Source organism: Rissa tridactyla, chromosome 1, assembly GCF_028500815.1.
Source record: "Rissa tridactyla isolate bRisTri1 chromosome 1, bRisTri1.patW.cur.20221130, whole genome shotgun sequence".
NCBI classification, from domain to species: Eukaryota; Metazoa; Chordata; class Aves; order Charadriiformes; family Laridae; genus Rissa; species Rissa tridactyla.
Genome location: NC_071466.1, coordinates 152852745 through 152879251, shown reverse-complemented (window position 1 = coordinate 152879251; position 26507 = coordinate 152852745). Strand labels below are relative to the sequence as shown.

At 47.2% G+C, this 26507-nt stretch overlaps 1 protein-coding gene across 3 annotated transcripts in view; it reads left to right on the top strand.

The window, feature by feature from the left end:
• The window catches only part of IQSEC3 (IQ motif and Sec7 domain ArfGEF 3), a 110557-nt gene that overhangs the window by 59328 nt on the left and 24722 nt on the right, over positions 1-26507 (top strand). For 2 of the 3 annotated variants that reach the window (XM_054214483.1, XM_054214475.1), the window contains exons 1-3: positions 7411-7543; positions 13937-15030; positions 23108-23269. In XM_054214483.1, coding sequence (XP_054070458.1) covers positions 13943-15030; positions 23108-23269 — 1250 coding nt within the window. In that variant the 5' untranslated portion in view covers positions 7411-7543; positions 13937-13942. Of the gene's footprint in view, positions 1-7254; positions 7544-13936; positions 15031-23107; positions 23270-26507 lie in introns of those variants that run through there. The other variant, XM_054214465.1, reaches the window with a different exon arrangement.

Below are 26507 nucleotides of genomic sequence, written 5' to 3'. Positions count from 1 at the left end.
ATCTATTTTACAGGTGTGCGTGCCAGCCTTTTTATGAAACAAGTAATATATTCTGGGATGGGTAATGAGCTTGGCTAATTATCATTAATTCCTCTTGGGTAAAACTAGTGTGAGAAGATGGCTTGGTGCCACTGCTTTGCAAGGTGTTACGTGAATGTAGACAAAATCAGAATCTTGTTCCTATATTTGTCTGTGTTGGGGGAGACTGTCTGAGAAAGCTGCAGCTCGCCTGGCAGGGGATGATTTGCCAAGATCAAGTTCCAAGTTCCCTGCCTCCCTGGCAGGAGAGACTTTTGCCTTCCATCATTTTCAGCATGCTCCCAGAGAGCATTGCCTCCAAGTCGCCCTAAAACCTGAACTTAAAAGCAAATCAGAAGCGATTCTTTTGCACTCAGACCCCCAGCATGTCAGAAATTTCTGAACCTTGAAAAGATCCCATTATATATTACCAAGCCTGTCTCAGCCACTTTTTTTCATTGAATTCTGATCAACCCATTCACCATATGTTATGGGTGTCCTCAGGGAATACTGAAATGAAATAAACTGAAAAGGCACTTTGGACCCTGCTAACTCAGCAATTGATTTTATTTTTTTATTTTTTTTATGAGCAGAGAGAGGAGAGAGGACAGCGGAAATGCTGAAATGTCTTAAGACAGAGGGAGCACAGGTTCTTGCAGACTTGGGGTCTGGACTCTGTTCTCTTGGCATTAGCTAGTGACCTCTTTGTCTAATTCTCCATATGTCACTTTCTAAGGGTTTTTTATTCTGACATCTCTGAAGCTTTGAAGTCTCATATGGCTCTCAGGCCACGATAATACTAATTGCTTACAGCACTTTGGAGCAGCTTATATACAACAACCAATTGATCCTCATAAAGAGCTCTGTGAAATGGATTCATAAATTTTTGTGGTCTTTCACAACCAGTCCACGTTGTCTTTGCATCAGTTACAGGTCACAATCCTGCATACTGACCTTGAATACCATGAAGAAGGAAACAGCCATGTCATCTCTCCTGGAGTGACACAGGGACACGAAGGGGAGGTGAAATCAGCCTCCGTAGTATTTTTGTCACACCTCACGCCCATAGCTTCCTCCTATCCAACCAGCTAGATTTTTTTGCGTAAGCGTTATACCTGCCAACAGGGCATTTGAGCATCCTATTCTTGAGTGAGTGGTTTCTTACACTGCTGTCCAAGTCCAGAAGGGCCATTGCTATTTTTGTTACTCTGTTATTACTCTTATTTACCTGCAACAATTTTTCTTCTTGTAGGAGAGAAGAAACAAAGAGATGAGTTTTGTGTCTTGACCGCATGGGAGCTGTGTAGCTACGGAGTGATCAGTGAGAAAGCTCAGTTTTAATTTTTTACAGGACTAACATTACTGTCCTTGAGCTTTCCTGGCCCTAGAGCCCTGTTTAGTCACTCAACTACGCTGTAAACACCTTTCTGAGAGCTATGAAAATTACTCTTAGATCATGAACGGATTCTGGTATTTGACGGTGAGGCAATGGAATCTAATGTGTGGAGCATCCAACTTTTGTGCTCCTGCCTACAGGTCTAGCTTGAAATTGTCTTGAAATATTTGGGGGGAGGGGGCTGCATGTTCTTTCTCAAGTCATCAGGATGGGAATATTTAAGATTTAATAATCTGTCGGTCAAGATCCAACAGATAATCACGGCTCAGCTCCACATCTGACAATTAGAAGCACAGATCCTTGCCAAGCTGCAAATGTGTGTTTCCAGCAGCAAGGAGATGGTGAGGAGCATGCAAGAAAGTGCACCATCCTGATGCTGTAGGAACTGAAAAGCAGTCAAATCTCTCCCAGGACAGAGTATGATACAACAGCTCTGTACAGACATGGGGAGCTGTTACTACTAGGAATGGATGTATGGGCTTCTCTGGTTTGATAATTTATTATCACTGACTTGGGCTTTAAGTTTGCAAAATACCAGGAAGGGAGAAAAAAGGAAGTCATAAAAAACCTCTACATAATACCATTTTTCCTCTGGCATCTCCCTACATCCTTCCCTCAGTGTACTCCTTATAGACAATCTTTCTGAGAAATCTGCACATAGAAGTTAAATATCAGAAGTCTCACCCATGCTAGACAAAAATAATTATGGATGCCCAGTTGAATTGTCTCAGTGAGAACTTTTTCACCATCCTGCTTTCTTGAAACAAACACTAGGATTCAGCCCAGAACCCAAATAACCCTGTTTTGAAATGCTAGATTAGCTATAGTATTTCATATAAGTCCTCAGTCAGATTGTCTGTTGTCACCATCTTTGTTAACAAAATGGGTTTCTGTCTGCAGCAGGCACGTACAGGTCAGCAGTGCAAAAGTAGCGGGAGATATCTGAAACATGGGAGGTGTTTTCTGCAGCAGATGAAATCTCTTTGTAATAATGACTAAGCTAGTTGCTATGGGTCATAAAAGTCATGTAGGAACATCTAGGAAGAACAGAAGAGCTGAATTTATAGTCTTCCTTTTTTATCTGATTGCAAGTGATTTACATTAATATTACAACTTTCAATCAAACAGAATTCAAAGATGTTACAAAACCTTCCCTACCTGATTGCATGACTAGCAGAAAATTGCTTCATTTATCATGCAAGAGTAGCTGTAAAAACGGTGAAAGATGGTGGTATATGATACTTTAGGGCAGCAAGTAAAGAACAGTGATTACAGTTGAAACTGCAGGGGTGATGCTGGGATACAGAACTAAATTAACCTAGTTGGATTTTGGCCAGGACATTGGGATTCACACCTTAGACTCTGCATGGGACTTTTAATTATTACAAGTGGTTAGAAAAATTTGCTCATCCAAGAAACAGAATGTGCAATGGCTCCATTCCCTTCCTTCATCCCACAGCCAGGGAGGCTGATTGCTCACTGGCCAAGGGAAAGAAAGTGGATCCCCATGATTTACTTAAGAACATTTTTTTCCCAGAGATCTTCCATGCTGTAGTGTCTATCCTTGCCCTACTCACTTTTCTTGCTGTTGGGTTTTTTTTGTTACTATGATTACAATAGCTACTGAGCCTTCACTTATTAACAAAAACTGTGCTTTACCAATGCAAATCAACTATGTCACTCAGGACAGAGGGAAAAAAACAGGATTGTTAAGATTTTAGCCTATATTTCAATCTTTAGCAGTGTGTTTTGTCACTCATATGAGGATTTCATCCATTGCTGCTACTGGACAACAGAGAATAGGCCTTTTCACAACAGTTCCTCTAAACAGGTTCAAGGTGGGAGTAAACCTGGGGGAAATACAGGATGTTAAGTGGAACCATAGGGCCGTAATGCTAGCATTCAGGCTGCTAAGCAAACTCTGTCTTTACCCCTTTTTTCCATTGCCTATAAGTCACTGAAGTTTACCAGCTGAAGCTGAAATTTCCCAAGTTTGATCTCTTGCTCAAAGGTGAAGTAGATTTGTCCTCCTTTTTGGAGGCTTCTTTTTCCCCACTGAGTAAAAGTAGTTCAGCCGTTTTATTTTTTTTTTCTCACAAAAAGAACGTGTGAAAACTACTCCCACTTCAGCAAGACTATTTCTTATTGCTTTCTGAACAGCACAACAGCCGAACCAGCAGGGGGTTAAAAAGTTTATATTTAGCATAAAAACGTCCAGCTGAAAAATGCCTTTGAGTGCTTTACTGGAATCTGATTTTGATTTGACCGAGTTTTGACCCTCAGAAAATCCCTTGCATAAGCACAATACATTCTGTATGGGCGTATTCACTGGGCTGAGAGCATGCGTGGAGGAGGAAGGCAAGGTTATACGTGTCCGTGTGGTTAGCTTACATCCTTATTCTAGCACAGTGTCTTTAGGAGCTTCAGTTATGCTCTGTGAGTGGGAGAACTCAGCTTGGTGGTGCTTCTCACACAACCGTGACTGAATGTGTGCACTTAGTGCTTGCAGTCTTAGGGCCCTCCTGTGTCTTGAGGAATGTCCTCAATGCCTAATGAGTTGCTGAGCATTTTGGGTTGGTCCAATGCCCTCTGTCTCATTGTCCAGGGTAAGAATCAAGTCCAGCGAGAATACTTAGGGTCAGACAGAGCCCAGTGTTCAATGGGTAGGTCCGTGGTGATGAGACAGGTCCAAAGTCAAGCTGGGGAGTCAATCTGCAGGTCAGAGTCCAGATCAAGTGGGTGCATGGCCATGGAAAGGGGAAGGAGTGCTGGAGACCAGCACTCTTACAGCCTTGCTGGGGGAGGGACTGATGGCTCTGGGCTGGGCTGAAAAGGGGGAACTGTGCAGGGGATATTTGTGGGGGCCCCAGATGAGGCGGGTCAGACCATTAAGGTCTATTAGTGCTCTAAGGGCCCTGACAAAGGCTTTCCAGAGAGCCTGGGGAATCTTCATATACGGAGGTATTCAAGAATTGACTGGAGAAAGCCCAGATCAACCTTATCTGTGTTTGAAAACGGCCCTGCTTTGAGCAGGGAGTTGGAATACAGACCTCCAGCCTTCCCTCCCAGCCTGGGTTATTCTGTGATTCTACAAAGCCTCCTGGCTTTTCTCCTGTGTTAGCAGTGCATGCAGGGTATCCTGTCGCTGTGAATGTTACTCACTCAGACTCTAAACTGTGTGCGACAGAAAACCAAATAGGTAGCATACACTAGAGGTGATGTACAGCCTTACAGAGCCACACGCCCGAATGCTGCAAACTCTTACGCACACACCTCACGTTCTACCACGGGCAGTCAGTGGAGGCCCTCAGAAAAATAGAGTTAAGCCTATGTGCAAGTGTTTAGAGGACCATCACGTCAGGGAATATTTGCTGGCATTTAGAGTCCATTCATGCTCGAAGGGAAGTCAACTAGCTCTCTAGTCTACTGCCTCAGGCCCTGATCTGCCCTAAAGAAAGTCTGCGCAGCACACTGTGCACCGTGGCCTTGACTCAGCAGAGCAATTTTGGGATATGTGGCTTGCTGAATCAAAGATTATGCATCTAGCTGAAATTGCTTTGTAGGGCACAGTCCGGTTCCCACTGAAATGCTTGTGAGGCTTTTGGCACGCACTTCAATGAAAACATGATCAAGTCTATGTTCACCTGGTCATCCCTTGAGCCGAGGATAAAAATTACTGCTCTGCTGGTTAAAATGAGAATGGATAGAACAGAGGCTGCCAATAAAAATGTTGCAGTGAGGGCTGTAAGAGAAAAGTCTTTTATTAATGTTTCCTGCAACATGGATGGACATAGAACATAAGGAGTTAAAAATAAGTACACGCTTTACATGTACGTATTTAGGTGTAGAAAAAAAGAATGTTCCATTACATAGTATCAGGAATAGAACAAGGAAAGATTTTATAAGTTGTACAACCTAAAAGGACAGTTTTATGCCTCATTTTAATGGTGGTATTTCCTGATTGATGAGTATGCAGATATGTCATTTTAATATGCTTTGACAAAGACTGGTTTCTTCTGTGAATTTATTTTTTAAGTCTAACTGGTGACTACATGCATGTGTGTAAAAGAAGAAACTTTTTACCTTTAAATCCTTAATTTTTCTTAGTTTTGAAGTTGTGATACTGTATTTTTAGAAACTGTGGGTTCTAAGTTTGATTCTTAAATCTACTGAACAGAAGAGCTGCCATTGGAGAGAATGAACTTCCTTTTAAAGTACTAGTAAGTATGCACAAGTGGTCTGAGGCTTAGGAGGCAAAGTCTATTTACAGGTAGAAGATTTGGGCTCTTAAGTGCTTACAGCACTTTTGAAAATGAGACTTAAATGCCTCTGAGTAATTTGGGCGCTACAAAAAATCATATCTAATTTCCCTGATTTTGCTCAGACATCAACACCAATCATAAAATGATTTGTTATCTAGATGACAGCAGAACCGGTCATATGTGGAGCAAATCCAAGAGAGAGAAATATGATTCAGAAGTGAATTAAATAATTTAATGGTGTTTAAATATGGGAGGCAGTACACATCCTTGATTTCAATGGAATTAAACGCATTGGTTCTGTGGTAACTATTTCCAAACTAGATGTTGCTCTCAGCTAAATACTCCTCCCCTGGAAATTGGTGGAGCTGTATCTGATGTACATAGAATCATAGAATCATAGAATCTTCATGGTTGGAAAGGACCTTTGAGATCATTGAGTCCAACCATACACACACAAAAAAACCCCCTACAATCTCTGCCACTAGAGCATGCCCTGAAGTGCCAAATCTATACGTTTCTTAAATACATCTAGGGATGGTGCAGTAGAACCCAGAGTCCATGTGGACTGGCCTGCACACTCTTGGAAATCATAAATTATTCCTCTGTAGCCCCTGGAAGGTGACTAATGTAACAACAAACAAACACTCTCATTGTTCAAACAGTCCCCCAGAATACCAAAATCTTGTTTGAAATTGGATGAATCTTGAAAATATTCAGCAAGAGAGGTTAACAGACTTCCTCAGCACTTCAGTGCATCAAATGTGCTAATCCCATCCTGTCTAGAGCAACCTGTCAGCTCTCTTAGAGTGCACTGTTGCCAGACCCTGGTTTCACACAAGCACTGCTGTGGCTGACAGGAGAAAGGGGTGTTTTCCTTTCTCCACAAGATCTCAGTGGCACAGCAATCTGTGGGTCAGAAAGAAATGGCTTCTTTCATGGAAGTTCTGCAGCCTGCTACAGCTGTATTGCAGACTGCTTTAAAGACTCAGGATCTCAGGGCTGGATGGCTCTGTTGCATCTTCATACTTCCAGGTCTCCAAGAGTTTCTCTGGAAACTCTGCAACATTTAGCTGCCCCTGCACCGTTTCCCACATGCCCTTAGAAACTCCAGGGGAAAACTGGACCCCTGGAATCCAGGCTCCATGCCAGGTGATGGAACTCTGGGATGCACAGGGGGATGCTGAGCAACAGGCAGCAAGGGCACAGAGGTGACTGCTAGCTGCTAGCTGCTCCAAGGAGCAGGAGAGGTGTCCATAAGCCATGACACCCTCCTTGGTGCCTCACCTCCAACCGCAGTACCTTGAGCAGAGGCAGCCAGGCAGCTCCAGGAGTCACAGGACTGGTTTATACAGTGTGTGCAGCACAGGTGCCTGCTCTCAGGGAGGGAGGTATCAGAGTTTTGGCTGCATCAACTTAAAGTCCTGATCCATCTCTGAGAGAGACCCCTCACAGCCCAGGCTCTCTAAACATTTAAAATGCAACTCAGTGAATGAGTACAGAGAACAACAATAAACATAATCATAAATAAAATATAATAAAAACAAATAAAAAAAGCGAAACATTGCATTTTGTTCACAGTGATGATCCCAGCGGTTCCACAAGCAAGAAAGCCGTGTGTGAAACGGAGGATCCGAAGGAGGCCGGCAGACAGAGTGGCCAGGAAGGCAGGTCCGACACCCTGACGCTAAAAGCCCAGCATGCGGAGCTCCAAGAAGAGCAGGCAGCGGGGTGTTCCCCTCTGGTGCAGAAGGCGAGCCTCCACCACACGGGCTCCCCAGTGAGAGTGCAGCGCAGCAAAGGGACGGCCTCGTGTTCCCATGCAGCTGCCTCCGATTATGAGCTCTCCCTTGACCTAAAGAATAAACAGGTACAGAGGCTTCCTCCTCAGGCTGTGGGAGATGGGGACGGGGTGGGTGGGACTGCATTCGCACTGCGGTGGGAAGTCTTTCAGCAAATACTTTAGCCTTTTGTTCACCTTGAGCATTTGCCCTGCCTGAACAGGCCTGGCCCTTTGGCTACGTGGGGCTGATGGAGGAAGTAGCTTCCCCCCCTCTGACTGTGACACCCTTTCACCCAAACCTGTTGGGCTCTGCTCCTCGTTGCCTGGGTTCTGTGGTCCAAAATGGACCCAGATACTCAGTTGTGACTGTAGGCTTAGAAACAGGTTGCGGGCAGGCAAGAGCTGTGGCATCCAGAGATACTGCCTTGCTCACAAGCATACAGTGCTTGTAGAGATCCCAGCAACTGATTGTCCCAAAACACCTTCCTCGTGGGGTGGTCTCCAAGAGCCATCTTGCCCTCTTGGATCACACTGGGCAAGTCCCCAGAGCGCTTCCGCATTAGCCTCTTCAAAGCACATGCTTTCAGGGGCAGTGGGGTTTATTCAATGAGTGTCCTGCACAGTGTCTACCACAATGTTTGTGTATTGCTACCATCCCTGCCTTCAATCTGGTGATGGATGCTGGAGAGACAGGCAGATGTACCAGGCTGAGAGAAAATGATTCAGTTCTTGAAGTTGGAAGCCTTGCCTCCTGTGCCTGAGGCTACAGCCTGGCTCCAGAGTGCAAGTCTACCCATGTCTAGCTGCACCTCCTGATGGGATCCCAGCAGGGGATAGCGGGACGGGGCTAATAGCAGCTGGCCTCCTTACTCAAAAGCAATGAGGTGGAATGTGTGCGTGTTTATTGTCCCCTTCCCCCCCGTCCCCCCACCCCGCCTCACGTCTCTACAGATTACAGCCCATGAGAGCTCTCTTGTGCCAAACAAAACCTAAAGAATCGTTTCTGACTTTTCCCAGGTATGGCAGCTCAAACAGAGGCTGTTTGATATGCAGACCCTGCGGTATGTGAGATGAGGAGGACAAGCAAGTGCTAGTGACGGTGTCCAGATTACGTTCAGTGGGAGAATTCAGTGGGAGCTGTGCTGTTGCAGATGAAGGGTCTCAGCGAATGAGGTTCACACAGAAGAAGCTGCTGCTCTTGGGACATCTCTGCCACTTCCCTCAAGGCATAGCTGCTGTCCTTAAACATACATATCAGATCAATGGCCCAATAAATTCCTGAGCAAAAAAGAGACCTCGGCTCTTTAGCTCTGTCTTTCTCAAAAGAGAGAGAATGCTCAACTCAGACAGAATTCCTGCTTCACACCAGGAAAAGAAACGAGAGACTAATTAACTGGCTTCACAAGCTAATGTGATATATCCTCAGGGTGGGCCAGATCTTGGCTGCTATATATGGGCTTAGCCTCCTTAATGTCCTGGAGCTGCTCTGATTTGTCCTGGGGAGCATCTGTCCTTTGGTATTTTAGCTTTAAGGTCATGTTGTCCTATCACTGTTCTTGCAGCAGAGGCCAGACCTGCCCTGGCTGCATGTGAGACAGAGAGACATGGTAGCTGCTTCTTCATTAAATTCTGGTGCCTCGCAGTGCTGACCTTGCAGGGACCTAGCCTATCTCATAGGTGAAACCACTTTTCTCACAGCAAAAGGGGCTTTACAGTATGTGTGCTGCTCTAGCCTGATGGATGTCCTCAGTGGATTGCCTCCGGCTTTGGAAGGGGAGATTTTCAGGCAGTGAAGAGTATTACTTCGTCCAGTCTTGCACTCTAATAAGTGTTTTCATAGGTATTCCTATCAACTTTCTTGTCAGTTCTCTTGAGTGGGAATAAGGGTGATAGGACCCTCACAGCGCTGTCCCAGTAGTTCCCTAGTCATAGCACAAATTGTAATACATTAATAGAGCTTACAGTAAGAAAAACAGGTGGAAGAAGACATTTTTAGTCTCACAGTGCAGCTGAAGTCACATTTAGCTTTCAGGAGAGGACTGAGTGCTAGTAAGGAAGAAGGGTAGCATACAGCCTCCTCTGCAGGGCTTGGAGGTGCAGGTCATCTACCCGTCATTGCCCCTCAGCATCATACTAGAGGGTTGGTGAGTGGTGTCATGGCTCTCCTTGCTCTCTGTCCCATGAAACAGAGCATGCTGACAGTGCGCAAAGCAGAAGTACACTATGCTAGGAGGTTGGAAAGGAAACTCAAGCGCTAAAGTTTCCCTAGGCTTAAGCTCTATTGTATGTTGGGAAAATGGAGGGGATCACAGAAGACAGGAGCACGCTTTCAGTTGTACATAGTCTTCTGCTGTGCTGAAGGGCGGCAGATGTCCCATGTATGAAGGAAAACGTCCTGTTAACACAGGACCCTTAACAAGGGCAATATCCTTACATTGTGAAAGGTTGGTGGGAGGGAGGGGTGTTAAGAATGGGTGATAGAGAACATGTATGCTCTGTATGTCTTTTTTTTATATTATTTTTTGCAATGCATGCATTGACTGGAGTGACTCAGATTCTGTCACTGAGCCTGATTCTCTTCTTGCTAACATGGTGGCATGTCACCATGCTCAGTGGCAGCCTGGGTGGAAAACCAGTGCTAACTGAGAATAAGATCAGGCTTATTTTCTCCTGGCAGATTTATGAATTTATGCCTATGGGCAACAAAGCCATGGGGTGTGCACCTCAAATGTTTGGCCATATTCAGGCTTGGCACTTTGGCTTGCCTTAGGCTTGCCTTGTTAAAGCTGCCTTCATGTGCAATCCCTCATGGCAATTGATATTTCACGGCCATTTCTAATTCAGCCACAAGGCCTGAGTTGCTCAGACTGAGTGTTCATATTGAGGTCCAGAAATGTATTAAGCTAATTATTCTTTGAAATCCCCCCCGACCCCCCTCCCACTTTTCCCTTCCTTTGGCGCCGGCTGTCGGATCATTCCCCAGAGAAGAGTAGCTTTAAGTAGGCAATTACTTGTGATTCATAGGGTTTATTAGGAGTGAGAGAAGGCCAATCATGTCTGGCCTTTCTCGCCTCTCAAATGGGAAGAGAAGGTTCTTCCAGCAAGCCAGACATACATCTCCATTACCTGTGACTGCTGTGGTGCTAATGGATGCCCTTTCCTCCTCTCAAGAGGAAGAAAACAGGCCAACAGCTGTGTGAAATCCTTAATTCCTCTAGAGTGTCAGTTAACTCGACCTGATAGCAAACATGAATGTCTCAGACATCAGTAGAGAGTAAATGGCTGGGGTTCATCAAGGAGAGAGAGATGGAAACCCACTCCTATCAAGCCAGGGTGGGGAGGGGATTTCTCCACGGGGGTGCTGCTTCTGACTTTGCCAGTCTTCTCAAGCACCCTTTGGACCGGTCCCTGGTCCTTGTTATCCCAGCCACAAGACACTGTAGGACTCCCCTGGCTATGGACAGGGCCGGATGGCAGTGGACCACATGCAGAACCTGTCCTTGCACTCCTGGTTTGAACTGGAGAGCAGACTCTGTTGGGAGTCCTCTCACTTTACATCTTCTTCTGCTCCTTAATGCCTTAGTCCTTTGGGAGGACTGAGATAATGGGCTGCAAAAAGCTGGTTATGTTTTATCAAGGTACTGACAGCCTACACCGTTCTTTTAGACTTTTAGAAGGATCTCTCCTCTTAGTAGTTATTAAAGTCTGCCTTTTCAGGAACTGTCCTTGCATGAGATAAACTGGCCTTTTACATCAGATCAGCGATGACATCTTGTCTTGGCCTCTAATAAGATCAGAGCATATGAATTTCATGTTTTCAGAACGGCTGTCACCTCCTTGGAAACCTCAGATAATTATAAGGCTCTTGCTTCTGCATTATTTTGCATCTTACTATTATTCTGTCCCTCAGATAGCTGTGTCTGTCCCTCCCATTTGTTCCTCTTTCCCTCCCAACACAATTAGTTTTACATTTTGATTAACCAGACTGTTATATTAAGTGCTCATGGTCAGTTGTCAGTAATAACTGTCTGGGCTGGGCCTGCACAGGTTATTGGTTTAATTTGCATTTATCTGCCTGGCCTTCCTCCTGAAGGGAAGGGCCAAGGGATAATCAGTCTCTTTCCAGGAGTCCAACTTTAAAGAGATGTGAAAGGAGTGCTGTTTTTATGGTGGGATTTAAGATAGTCATTTTGGAAAGAAAGATAAAGAATCTCAGCAAAACCCTTCTGCTTGTTACCCAGAGTCTCTTCTTGTCCTTGTATTCCTCTTTCCAGCCACATCAAACTCCGGGGATAAGCAGGTACCTTGTTTATCCAAAACACCTACTAAGGGGTCTTGTGGTGAATGAACCTGGATCCATGGTCATTGTGTGGGTGATTTTTAGCACCAGTTCTGCAGACCCTTTCTAGGAGGGTAACAGGGCAAGTATCAGGCCAATGTTTTTTAAATTAAGGGTAAGCTGAACTCTGAGCCAGCTACCTCTATAACTGCAGCGGCCAACTCCATTGCTAAACAAATTGCTAGTATTTCTCAGTGCTATGCTTTGATACTTGCTTTGGACAGATGTGAATTCAAGGGCAGGACAAGGCAAACAGAAAACAGAAGCCTACCCTATGTTTGAGTACAAGGCAAAGGGTCCCTGCTTCATTTCCAGTGAGGGAAATATGAAAAGATATGCCCGTTGTGCTCCCTTCCAGAAATGGCAGCCTCTCATCCAGTGTGCGGCAGGATCCCTAAGACTTGTTGCTGCCTGGGGTGATGGGGTGCCAGTGGGCAAAGCCTTCAGTACTTACTCCAGCAGCCAGGATACCAGTGCTGGGACAGAATGGCTGGGGTCATGTTGTTCCTTACTTTCTGTCATCTCCCAAGGTCATATTGTCTTCACCTACTTCCAGAAGAGTTAGTATTGGAAAGATGCCAGAGGTGATTTACTTCGCACAGCTGCCATTCCAGGGCCTCACTTGTACCTAGATCACTCACTGATGGTTTTATCTGCAACTTACATAGTGTTACAAAAAAGGAAAAGAAGAAGCAGATGACATGACATGACTCTGCGAGCTGAGGCTCATGCTTCAGTCTCACTTTGACTACCAAAACAGTTTGCATTTAAACTCAGATCTTCTGTGAGCTCAGTCCTTCATCCTGTGAGTGCTGGGCCAGCAAGGCATGGTGAGGGGCGAGTGGTGTCTGTCTGGGGATAAGGATGCAGTCAGTAAAACTCATCCTTTGGATCTGCTAATGAGCTCATACCGTATGAATGATGTAGTGCTAATAGTTCAGGACTGATTTTACCAGCACTCCCAGTCCTGCGCTTTACCTCTTTTTTTGGCTTTTCCACATGTGCACACACACATCTAAACACTACAGTCTGCACCTGTGAAGTGCCAACAATGTAGAGTTTAGTTCATAGTTCAGGCAAAACCTCAGTGAAGGCAACTTGAGTTCAACCTTCTTTTTTTCTGCAAGCCCATCATCCACCATCATCTTCACACTGCCCCTCTTGTCCTCGGTCAGTCACTCACTGGAACCAAGTCATCTAACATTCTCCAGTAGCATGTTAGTGAAGGTCAGCTGCAGAGGAGGAGTGAGGGGATTACTGGAAAGTATAAATACTAGACTATGGAAGAGAAAGTTTGCTTTGTTGAAGCCGGTTGAGATGCCACTTAGCTGTATGTGTATATGTGTTGTTACCAGCTCAGGAAGGAGTAAATCCTCCTACTTCTACTTGTTCTTAATATCTTGTCTCAACATTTAAAATCCGAATTTTTTACCTTTCAAAACTGAGAGTGTTCCTTTTCTTGGGTAGTTTTTATTTCACTGCTGTCTGACACCTGAAAAACTCAGGTATCAGAAAGGAACACACTTTGGGATTCAGAGTGCTTTTTAAAAGACACTGAACGAACCCAGCCTCTGCTAACTTCTATGGAAGCTGATGTTTCTCACTAGCTCCTATGATCAAGCCAGCATTTTTTGCATTTAAAAGTTAATTTTTCTTTCCTTTTTCTGAATGGTTTCTCCTTTCCCTGAGAGTATTTCCTGAGGTTACTAAGGAGAGGAGGAGCATTAGCAACACTCTGAGACAAGGGATGATGCTTGACATTACCAGAGCACTGCTGACCAGGAAGACATGTTGCTGAAACGCTGTATTTGCAGTGATGAACGTGCCCTAAAGGCCATCAGAAGTGGGTCTGCAAGGGAAGGGCAACTCCAGGCTCCAGCTTGTATGACTGATGCTCTAGGAAGAGGCAAGATCATGTTACAGCTGTGAGGAAGCTCACAGTACTGATGCTTTAGCCTGTGATGCCCTAAGGGGGGCCTTATGTTGAAATCAAGGGCTTGGCAGTGCAGGAAAAAGCTAATTCAGTGTTAGAAGTTCCTCTGACAGTCATTATTCACTAATCAGGGTAGGAACTGGTGTAACAGAAAGCCATCAGAAGTCAATTAGCAAAAAATAACCTCTCCTGTTTGTATGTCTTTCAGATCGAAATGTTAGAGCACAAATACGGAGGTCACCTGGTATCTCGAAGGGCAGCCTGCACCATCCAGACTGCTTTCCGTCAGTACCAGCTCAGCAAGAACTTTGAGAAGATCCGCAACTCACTGCTGGAGAGCCGCATGCCACGCCGCATCTCTCTGAGGAAAGTCCGGGTCCAGAACTCGGAAAGCTTCTCCGCTGAGAAAGCCCTAGTGGAGGGGTACAACTTTGTGGGCATCCCATTGGTGAGGTCCCCGTCTTTGCCAGCCACCATCAGTGGAGCACTGACCGAGCTGGAGGACTCCTTCACAGAACAAGTTCAGTCCCTGGCCAAGTCTATTGATGATGCCCTCAGCACCTGGAGCCTGAAGACCATGTGCTCACTGCAAGATGGGGGCTCATACCAGATAAGGGAGACCTTCAGTGCCAGCTCAATGCAGCCAAACCAAGACTTAGAAGCTGAGCTGCAAGACAAGGAGAAGGAGGAAGGGCTCCTGCCAGATACCCTACCCAAGAGCAGCAGCACTCTTATGATGGCTTTTCGAGACGTCACAGTCCAGATTGACAACAAGAACATCTCTGTCTCATCGTCTACCTCGGTGTCCATGGCAAACTGCCTCAGCAGCAATGGCCAGGCTGGGCTCTCTCAAGCTACCAAGGCTGAAGAAAGCCCAGGAGAAGGGGAGGGAGAAGCCAGTGAACCACCATCTGCCCCAGAGAGCTTACCTGAATCCGGAGCTCTCCAGAACAGCCACACTCTCACCGAGGTGAATGTCAGTACTAATGGCACAGGAGACAGCAGTGCTGAGCCTGGGCAGATGTCAGTGCAGAAGCTCCAGTTTGATGCTAGCAACGAGATGGGGCAAAGCAAAGGCTCTGAATCTGAGAATGCAGACAACTCAGAGCAGCTGAGCAGCAGCAGCACCTCCACTTCAGCCAAGTCAGCCTCTGAGGTGTCCTCAAAAGAAGCACTGCAGGCCATGATCCTCAGCCTCCCAAGGTACCACTGCGAGAATCCAGCTAGCTGCAAGTCCCCCACACTTTCCACAGACACCATGAGGAAGCGCCTCTACCGCATTGGGCTGAACCTCTTTAATATGTAAGTGACTCTTCCTCTTTCGTGTTTCCCAGCCTATTTCATGCCTCACAAGAACAGGTGACGGCAAGCTCTTAGTCTAGATCCATATCTGGGGAAGTTGTTTTGTATTCAAGGGCATGGCCATCTGGGTATGCAATGCAGAGCACGGGTTGGCTGCCCAGAAGCTTTTTTCCTAAAGTCCCCCAAGTGCTGTCCTGATCATCTGCCTAACAGAGGAGCAAGCCGAGTGCCCCATGAGTAGTGCTCATGCTCTCCTGAATTCTGAACCTTCAGTCCCAGTTGCTGACCATTTGGCATCCACCAGCTGAGCCTGGGATCTAGGTTCCTGCTCCACTCTGTTGCAAAGGAACAAGGATAGCTGGGGATGTAAACCCAGCCCTGGTTACTTAACATGGAGCATTCCCAAGTGAAAGGAAGTAGAGCTGAGCTTGGCTAGCCCAGTATCAGTGCTCCGGCTGTCATTTTCCTTATGGTATTTGGGTAGATTTTCACCTGACAGACCAGGTTTAGTCATCTCAGTCTCTCACACATCTGAGTCTGATATCCTATGAAAAGTCTGTAGGTGTGAAAGCAAAAGCAGAGCAGCCCGGAGATTACCGTCAGAAGAGGTTAACTGAAGGGGTCACACATAGTCTATTTTGGATTGGCAGAAAGCAGCTGAGCTGCTATAAGGAGCTTTAGATTTGCTCGTTGCCTTTCAATGAGACTTTTCTCATCAAAGCAAGCCATGAGAAATACTGGTTTTTGCTCCATCATCACACACTTATCTTCCGCTGTCTTGGTTTCCATTTGAGTCCCCTGATGAAGATGCTGGGGATGTAATGCACTCATACTAGAAGAATGTTTTGCCACACATTAGCATGGGCCTTTTGGTGAGAGTGAAGACTAAAGATTATGCAATCCTAGGCAGAAGTTTTGCACAGACAAGAGGGCAATGCACAGGGTTTATGTATGTGTAGCATGGAGGCTGTGGACTCCAGGAGGCAGGAACCTGGAAGAGAGAATTTTAGGGCTGGGCTCAGACTGCATCCAGAACTGAAGTGATGTTAGAGCAGACAGATTTGGAACTCTCACAGAACTGAGGAGGTCATTTTACTAGCTTTAAGATCAGGTTGCTAACAGGTGGGTCCATGTTTATATATCGAAGTCAGGCTCTGGGCGCACACAGATTTGCCTGATGAACACAAGAAGGCTGGAATGAGAGAAGGTAGGCACCAAACACAGGTGGGGGTTGATTATGGTATAATTCCAGGTCCGCCCAGATGTTTTGGTGTTTGTGTTGGGATAGGTGTACTTCTGGAGGGGACATGGGGCTCACAGCTCTGCTACTAAATGTTTCAGTATTCTCAGCTGTGCTTGGCAGGAGTCACTCCACCCAATGCATTTTCCTTTGGTTCCTGCACAGTCGACATGAACACTGATGTGAAGATAAAGCAGGAGTGAAAATGCTTTTTCCTGGCCTCTCCTCCTTCGCTAGTCTGCCTGGCACACATTCATGTGACATATTAGCAGCACAAGGTCTGTCTTGGGGAAGCAGCTCTGCCATCCTCCCTTCAGTGACCTGAAGGTCCCTGTGGGATAGAAGACTTAATGTGGAACTCCAAAACACAACTTCCTAGCCAGACCTCTCCCGCACCCTTGAAACTAGCTGCTGAAATAATGTGCAGTAACCTGTAAGGCTCAGTTTTCTTGACAAAACATTGGAGGACAGGGAGGCAGGGAACTGACCATGGCCAAACAACCAAAACCACTGCAGTCTGCAGTGAACCCACAGCCAAGCAACAAAAAACTCCCCCACCAGCACACACAGAAGGGAGGGGGGCCAATAATGCAGAAGAATGGAGGCTTGCAACAGCAAGGACCATCGGGAGGAAGAGACTTCCCCTGAAGCCTGAAGTGCCCTTGCAGAACCCCTTCACTGCTCTGCAGACTGAAGAGGAAAGACCAGTCACCTGAGGAGAGACACTGGAGCTGAGTAAGGCAGCCTGATCTGCTCCCCAGGGCAACTAAGAAAAGGTGACAGGTGGTAAGTAGTAGGTGACTCTCTTCTGAAAAGTATGGAGGCACCCAATGGAACCTCAATCCATCCCACATCCAGTGTGAATGCCAGTGCCAGCAATAGATGCCCAGAGCCTGGAGGAGGATCACAGTTCAGCAGGAGAGCACCTGGAGTGCAGCACAAAGGAATTCCAGTCACTCCAGCCAGTAAATTAGCTTCATCGGGGGCCCAACTTAAATGCCTCTATGCAAATGCACGTAGCACAGGGAATAAACAAGAGGAGCTAGAGACGTGCACACCTGCAGGGCTATGATCTTAGTGGCATCAAGGAGACGTGGTGGGATGGCTTCAATGACTGGAGTGTTGGAATGGAAGGACAGGCAGGGGAGATGAGGGGGGAGTGTAGCCCTCTATGTCAAGGACCAGCTGGAGTGCATGGAGCTCTGCCTGGTGATCAATGAGGAGCCAACCAAGAGCTTATGGGTCAGGATTAAAGGGAGGGCAGGGACAGGCGATGTTACAGTGGGGGTCTGTTACAGACCACCCAACCAGGAAGACCAAGCAGATGAGTCCCATTATAGACAGATAGGGGCAGCCTCATGTTCACAAACCCTGGTCCTCATGGGGGACTTCAATCATCCCAATATTTGTTGGAGGGACAACACAGCAGGGCATAAGCAATCCCTGAGATTCCTTGAATGCATTAATGATAACTTCCTTCTCCAAGTGACAGAGGAGCCAATGAGGGGAGGAGCCATGCTGGACCTTGTTCTCGCCAACAAGGAGGGGCTGGTGGGGAATGTGAAGGTCAAGGGCGGACTTGGCTGTAGTGACCATGAAATGGTGGAGTTCAAGATCCATAGGGCAGCAAGGAGGGCACATGGTAAGCTCGCTACCCTGAACTTCAGGAGAGCAGACTTTGGGCTCTTCATGGATCTGCTTGGTAGAGTACCATGGGATAAAGCCCAGGAGGGAAGATGGGCCCAAGAAAGCTGGTCAATATTCAAGGATCACGTCCTCCAAGCTCAGGAGCAATGCATCCCAACAAAGAGGAAGCTGGGCAAAAATGCCAGGAGGCCTGGCTGAACAAGGAGCTCCTGGACAAACTCAAACACAAAAAGGAAGCCTAGGGAGGGTGGAAGCAAGGACAGGTACCCTGAGAGAAATACAGAGAAATTGTCTGAGCAGGTTAGGAAAGCTAAATCCCAGAGAGAACTAAATTTTTACAGGGATGTCACGGGTAACAAGAAAAGCTTCTACAGGTACGCCAGTGATAAAAGGAAGACTAGGGAAAGTGTGAGCCCTCCCTAGAAGGAAACGGGAGAAGTGGCTACCTGGGATATGGAGAAGGCTGAGGTACTCAATGACTTTTTTGCCTGTTTTCACTGGTAAGTGCTCTAGCCACACCTCCCAAGTCGCAGATAGGGACTGGGAGAATGAAGAACCGCCCACTGTAGGAGAAGGTCAGGTTTGAGACCATCTAAGGAACCTGAAGGTGCACAAGTCCATGGCACCTGATGAGATGCATCTGTGGGTCCTGAGGGAACTGGTGGATGAAATTGCTAAGCCACTATCCATCATGTTTGAGAAGTCGTGGCAGTCTGATGAAGTTCCCACTGACTGGAAAAGGGAAACATAACGCCCATTTTTTAAAATGGAAAAAAGGAAAACCCAGGGAACTACAGGCCAGTCAGTCTCACCTCTGTGCCCAGCGAGATCGTGGAGCAGCTGTTCCTGGAAACCATGCTAAGGCACATGGAAATAAGGAGATGATTTGTGACAGCCAACATGGCTTCACTAAGGGCAAACTGTGCCTGTCAAATTTGTTGGCCTTCTACAGCAACGTTGCAGTGTTGGTGGCTAAAGGGAGAACAACTGATGTCATCTACCTGGATCTGTGCAAAGTTTTTGACACTGTCCTGCATGACGTCCTTGTCTCTAAATTGGAGAGACAAGATTCAGTGGACAGGGAATTGGCTGGATGGTCGCACCCAAAGATTTGCAGTCAATGGCTCAATGTCCAAATGGAGACCAGAGACAAGTGGCATTCCTCAGCAGTCAGTGTTGAGACTGGTGCTGTTAAACATCTTTGTTGGCAACATGGACAGAGGAATTGAGTGCACCCTCAGGAAGTCTGCTGATGACACCAAACTGTGTGGTGCAGTCGACACACTGGAGGAAAGGGATGCCATCCAGAGGGACCTTGACAGGCTTGGGAGGTGGGCCTGTGCCAACCTCATAAAGTTCAACCAGGCCAAGTGCAAGGTCTTGCATGTGGGTCAGGGCAATCCCAAGCACAAATACAGGCTGGGCACAGAATGGCTTGAGAGCAGCGCTGAGGAGAAGGACTTGGGGGTGTTGGCTGATGAGAAGCTCAACATGAGCCAGCAATGTGAGCTTGCAGCCCAGAAAGCCATCCTAGGCTGCATCAAGAGAAGCGTGGCCAGCAAGTCAAGGGAGGTGATTCTGCCCCTCTACTCTGCTCTTGTGAGACCCCACCTGGAATACTGTGTCCAGCTCTGGGGCCCCCAACATAAGAAGGACATAGACCTGTTGGAGCCAGTCCAGAGGAGCGCCACGAAGATGATCAGAGGGCTGGAGCACCTATGCTATGAGGACAGGCTGAGAGAGTTGGGGTTGTTCAGCCTGGACAAGAGAAGGCTCTGGGGAAACCTTGTGGCCTTTCAGTACCTGAAGGGGGCCTACAAGAAAGCTGGTGAGGGACTTTTTACAAGGGCATGTAGTGATAGAACAAGACATAATGGCTTTAAACTGAAAGAGGGTAGATTTAGATTAGCTATTAGGAAGAAATTCTTCACTATGAGGCACTGGCACGGGTTTCCCAGGGAAGTTGTGGATGCCCCATCCCTGGAAGTGTTCAAGGCCAGGCTGGATGGGGCTTTGAGCAGCCTGGTCTAGTGGGAGGTGTTCCTGTCCAGGGCAGGGGGGTTGGAACTAGGTGATCTTTAAGGTCTCTTCCAACCCAAACCATTCTATGATTCTATGACCTGTTAGCTTTGGGGAATGAAGCCTTTGTTTTATTCTCTGAGCAGGATCTAAGGGCTGCATGGCTCCCCTTGTGACACTGTAGCGCACCTCCATCCAAGGGGCTGGGAAGGCCATTCAGCTTTCTGATCTTATTTGGTTGTTGGTTTCCTTGTCAATTTCCAGCAAGAAACCATTTTACTATTGTAGGATTTGCGATGTGGGCACCATCCCGCAGGTCATGGAGCTGAGGCCATGCTTGCATGTGCACACATCCTTTTTGCTGACCAGTCCCCTGGACCAAGAGCTGAAAGCCTCCAGTTGCTAGCACCGTCTGCCATAGTCTATCCGGCCTTGCATTGCCTTTTCAGCAAGCAGCACTCTGGCTCAGAGCAGGCCCCTGGGAGCACATTGATGCTGCGCTGCCGTGGCACTTTCCCCATCCCCACTCTACAGTGAGGGGGTGGAATCCCTGGAATGGAGAGTGCTTCATTATGCGGCGCTGCTGTAATAACTCAGTGTGTGTGGGCAGCTGGCTGCGTGGGCAGAGGGAAAGCCAGCAGGACGTGAGGAATCCCGCAGCATTTGCTGGCTGTGCTTAACACCCCTGCAACACTAAAGAAAACAGCAGGGACCAGGCTCAGGAGAGATGGAATTGGAGTTGTCTGCTGCACATCTGGGCAAAAGCTGCATGCTGCAGTACATGGCATATATATGCAAGTGTTCAGTGGCAGAGGTGCTGTATTGCTATCAGGATTTTGTGGGGAACAAATTGAATTCAGGGAAAAAATGATGAAAGGCTGCTGTTAGCAAAAGAATAGTGTATGCATGTATATTTGAGTTATAGTCTAGGCAGTGCAGGAGGGCTGTCACAGCTGGACTGTTTTATCCTACATCCTTTTGCATTGCGTGTGCCATCTCTACTGAAATCTGCACATCCATGCGAGTGTGTGAGCTGTGTTTTTCTGGACACATTCAGCTCCCAGCTCCTCTGGAGTGAATCCACATTCAGTGCAGTGGCTTTGGAGTCACACCAGTGCAGCTGAGATCACCCTTGTGCTGTGAACACCATCCTGTCCCTCACCAAATACCAAAGTGTGCAGGTGGAGGTGTATTTCATGAATCTCTGTTGCTTAACTTGGCTTTATCCCTGACCATATGACCTCTGCACTTAGCAGAGAACTTTGCCTGTGCTCTTCAAAGGTGAACCAGGAGATCTGTGTGATAATACGGATGATGCATTGTTGCTTTTCCCTGAAGAAGGCCTGGGTTTTTCAATATCAGATCTTGCAGCTCTCCTGTTCATAAATGTCATGGGCCGACTTGTTCTCCCAGCCACTCTCCCTGGGGATGTCATGCTGCCCAGGATATTTCCTTTGTTCCATTGCAGAGTAAGCAGAACTATTTCAAGCCTGCCTACTTTTTTGTATCCATGAGGCCCCTGTAAGGAGCAGACCATTCTCCTGAATGCCGATCCCCCTAAAGCTAGACATATGTTGCTCACCCACATCCTTCACCACCTGACAGTGTCACAGTCTGTGCCTGTGCATATCATGCATTCACGTGCTCTAAGATCTCATGCTATCCTTTCCTCACCCCATGAAACTGCCTGAGCAAACTCACTCCTCGAGCCTTGACAAAAATCCCTGAATTTGGGTTAATGATGGAAATACGGCATCCCTTCATGAAGAAGCTACCCTCTTTCCTCTCCATCTCACCAGCTCAGAGAACCAAAGGAATGTGGAAATCTTCCTGGCGTTGCACTAATTCCCCTCAGCAAGAGTGCATCATGACAGACACCCTTCAGTGGGGCAGACTGAAATATAGGAAGAAAACCTCCTGCACAATACACACATACACACTCATTCCTGCCTGTACTGTGGGACAGGCACCACTCATAGGCTCACAGACACTCCCAGGATACATAGGAGCGTGTGTGCTCACAGGAGACATGAGGAAAAAGGCAAAATGTGCAGACACAGGGTCTCTGATGGACATGTATGGTGCAAGAGAAATCTGCATGTACAGGACATAGACACACGCAAACGTGTGCTTGTTGAGACACGCGCTACCCACCCACCCCCCTCCAAGAGCTGCATATGCAGGCACAGACACTGGCGCAGTAAGAAGCAGAAAATCACTCCCACAACAAGGCAGTCAGGCCCACTCAGCACCAGGCCTGCTCTCGGAGAGGCACTCACAGCCATGGAGGGAGAAAAGCCTCTGCCTGGGAGCTGCTCTCAGCTCTCTCCCAGCTCTGACAAGGCATTCTCCAGGTGCGTGCTCTCATCCACCCACACACAGAGATTTCTGCCTGAGGGGGTAAATCAATAGAGAAGGGAAGAACAATACAGCCAAAGGTGGGGGGAGCGGAGGAAGAGATAAGCAAATCTGAGCATGGGATTTCTGTTCAGGCAGCCAGCATCAGGCTCAGGTGAGGAAGGTAGAAAGTGTCACTCAACACTGAGCACTAAAAAATGTATGAAAAAGAGATGCAGGAAAAGTGCCCACCTTTGGTCGTCCCCCTTGTCTTGAGCCTCATTTGCCCATAGTCCCTGGCAGCAATGTCTCCTAATGCTGTCCACTGTCACATTTTTGCCTTTGTCTGCCCTACAGAAGGTGCAACCCCAGCTCCCCTAAAGCAAAGGGTCACGTGCCCAGCTCTCAGCTCCTGGGGGGAGCTCTCTGTGGGTTGCATTTGGAGCAGCTGAACGTACTGATATTTCTTGTGCTGTCTGTGTGGGACACACAGTCTAATCATGTCCTCATGAGAGTCACTGATGTGACTGGTATTGTGCAGCAGGGTCCATTGTAGCAGTGGTATGGCACTTGTGATCACCAGGTGACAGCAGGTGCTACAAGCGACACGACATGTCCCATGGCATCTGATTGTCCTTAGCGGCAACTGGGAGGGAGTCCCCCAAGTGACTTTTCCTTGCCCCCCACCAATGTCAACCCTGCCACACACAGGAACTCATAGGAGCCCATGCACATAATGGGGGCTGCATTGCTGCAAGCCATGAGGTCAGGCAGAGGCAATAATGCCTCAATGAGATCATGCAAACTCACCATGTCTCTGTCCTTCCCTTTCAGAAACCCAGACAAAGGCATCCAGTTCCTGATCTCCCGAGGCTTCATCCCGGACACCCCCATTGGGGTGGCACACTTCCTGCTCCAGCGGAAGGGTCTCAGCCGCCAGATGATTGGGGAGTTCCTGGGTAACAGCAAGAAGCAGTTCAACAGGGACGTCCTGGAGTAAGTGTGGAAACTTCCCCTCCTCCCTGCACTGTAAAGGAGTTGCCAGCCAACTCTGACCCTGGCTGCACCAGCAAGCGCCCCATCCTCCATGCGCTTCCATCCCCCCTCTGCAGGAAATTCACCGTCCCCCCTCTCTATTTGACACCTCTCAGTGCATTTCCCAGCAACGTGTTTCCCCCTTAATATCAGCAGCTCTTTCATTTCAGTCTCTCCTCAGAGGGCCTGCAATCGTCTAGCGGGAGCTCAGCACCGTTGTGTGGTAGGACTAGTGATGCTGGGAAGTTCTGTGGCTGGGAAACTCTGTGACTGGGGTCTCACCCCATCCAGATAAAGCACCTCTGATGCTCTCTGGGAAGTACTAAGAGAGGCAGAGGAGGAAAAATATCTGCTCCTTGCTGCGAGACCAGCAGGGGAGCAGCGAATGCTGGCTCCACACCTGGTTCTATTTCTGTCAAGTTTTGAGATGGGTGACCTTTTCAGTTTGTCCAACTGCATTACGGGGGTAATAAGAGGGGAGTTGGTCCTGTTTGTGGTAATGAAGAGGCCTGCATGAGGAAGCATGCTACTAATGGTTTATCATTACCTCTGCAGTCACAGAGCACTGAGGAACACCCCCACTCCAAAAACTCCAATGGGCTGAGCTGACCCTTTTCTGAGCAAGATCTCAGGTTTCCTCCCTGCTTCTGTTCGGTGGCTGCCTTTGCTGGATTGTTCCCTTCAGTTCTCTCACCATGGCCCTCTCCTGGTTGCACAAGCCATGCATCTCTCAGCCTACGCTTCTCTTCCAAGTCTTGCAATTTGGGCTACAAAATCCTGTGAATATCTGACACCTATACTACCTCAGCACCTGCCTGTTGCTCTGCCTTCCGTATTGTAACCTTTGCTAACTTGTTAGCGCCCAGCGTCACAGGATCAGGGTCTGAATTATTGGGAAGGAAAGCATCTTACCTGTTTATCTGAGCGTTGTCCAAGATGACAGGTTTTCTTGCAAAGATAGGCCTGGGGAACTAAGATGAGCCTTCATTTCCGAGGGGACATCAGGAACAGGGGACACCACCTCTCCCACCCTGAGAACTGCTACAGTGAAAGCAGGGCGAGTTTGCACCAGTGTGAATGTGGGGGTTGCCATGCAGGGTGATGCGATGTGTGTAGTCAGGGGGCAAAAAGGTTGTTCAGAGACCTGTTTCAAGGGATGACCAGCACTCAGCTGGGTCGTTTCTTTCATTAGGCGAAAGCACGGTTCTTAGTAAGAGCAGCCTTTCCATTAGGCAGGAAGTCCTTTGCACTTGATCCTTTATTATATTCTCCCATTCTCCAAAATGTTTTCTATCTATCTCCCTTGAATTTTGCAGTGGCTTCTCTTGAACCAAGCCAAATGGAATGCTAAATCCAATACACACACTACTTCTACTCCAGGGAAAGACTGGAGGATGCCAGTTCAAGAGCCAAATCTGGGCACAAATTTCAAAACTCATTCCTGCTGAAATTGCTGCTTATTGCTGCAAGTACCTGACCTTTGGTCCAGCTCTTTTTTTAATATACTGTATGGGTATTGATTTGGCCAGCAACGAGACACATGTTCTCTCCAGTCTCTTCATGCTGAGAGCTACAATTAAAAGTAATTGCCTCTTTTTCTCCACCAAGCAATGTGTGGGCTGCTTCCCCTGACAGATACTCTGATGAAGTCCAAACCTTGCCTCTGCACAGACAGGGAAATATTGCAATAGCAATAGGCTGGCACTTCCTTGTAGTCCTAAATTTGCCAGCATCCCGGCAAATGACCATGTTCTTCTGCCTCACATGTGACTACAAACTCTGTAGTCAGCAGGTCCTGGGAACAGTCCCTATTGCAAAGCTTGGTGTCTGCCTCCCAGACTCAATGCCCAGGAGCTGCTGTGTTGTAGTTGCCTGCCTCCTCCATGTTGTAGGAGGGCCATTAAAGCAGGTGGCCCTACTCCATCATGCTCATTACTCTTAGTTTCCACTGCACTTCTCAATGTAGCACTCCAAGTGTTTGAAGAAAGAGTGACCCTGCCATCCTATTTACAGATGTAGAAAGCAAGGCTCAAAGATGGTGTCATGGTTTTGGCCGGATTGGCCAATCAGAATGACAGATGGCCCTCACCCCCACTATCCTCAGATAGGAGAGGAAGAGATAAGGAGATCTATGAGTTTAGAAAAAGAACTAAACTACTTTAATGAAAAAAATAATAAATAAGGAAATAAGAAATAATGAGAAAATAAAAAAAAAAGTATACAATACATACAAAACCGTACCCAGCTCCCAGGATGACGATCGCGTCACCAGCAGACACAGGGAAAGTCCCAGACTGGAGTCAGCAATGAACAGGAGCTGAATTCTGGATCTGGAGTCAGGAGTGCTCAGATCGGGATCAAAGGCAGACGAACAGGCAGGGTCCTCCTCGGATGTCAGCCATTGAAGAAAAAGAGCGAGCCACTTGCCCCTTTGATCCCTCAGCTTTTATACTGAGCGTGATGCATATGGGATGGAATACCCTGTTGCTCAGTTTTGGGTCACCTGTCCTGTCTGCTCCTCCCTGCAGGTGGGACCCCTCTACGCTTCTCTGCTTCCAACCCTCTAACGGGGCAAGCAGCAAAGTTAGCTGACCTTGGTTGTTATAGCAATAAGTCTAAGCAAGAGCCTCTGTGCATACCGTTCCTTGGTATAATCAGGTCTTATCACTCTCAGAGTGAACAGTTTCTGAACAATGTGCTGTTAATTTCAGAGTTTAGTCAGTTAGAAGAGGTCCAGCTAAAAAGTAAAATTACAAAACAGAAAATTGGTTCTGTTTTACCTCAATCCAGGACAGATGGGAACTGAGCTATTGAGGCTGTGTGTACGTGGACATATCTTGGACATGGCCTGTGTGTACATGAACATATGTCAAGAAACTGGGTCTGAATTCGGGGTTCAAACCTGTGTCTGATCTCTCCAAGCAACAGACGATGTTCTTGCACTAACAATCCATGCTGCCATCCCCTCTTCACAGTAAATTGCTGATTTGTCTTCCTTAAAGGCAAAAATAAAAGTAAACATAAAATATACACAAAATGTTTTAAAGCGGGAAGGAAAAACACACACAGAGCTGGTTGTAGCTGTGCTGTTTGCAGGTACTTTTACTCTCTTCCTGTGTCAGTTCTGAGCTTGGGGATAGCAATGGTTGTTGGGTTTTGCAAGCAAATATTCATCAAGTGCTTGTGAGAGCTGGATGGG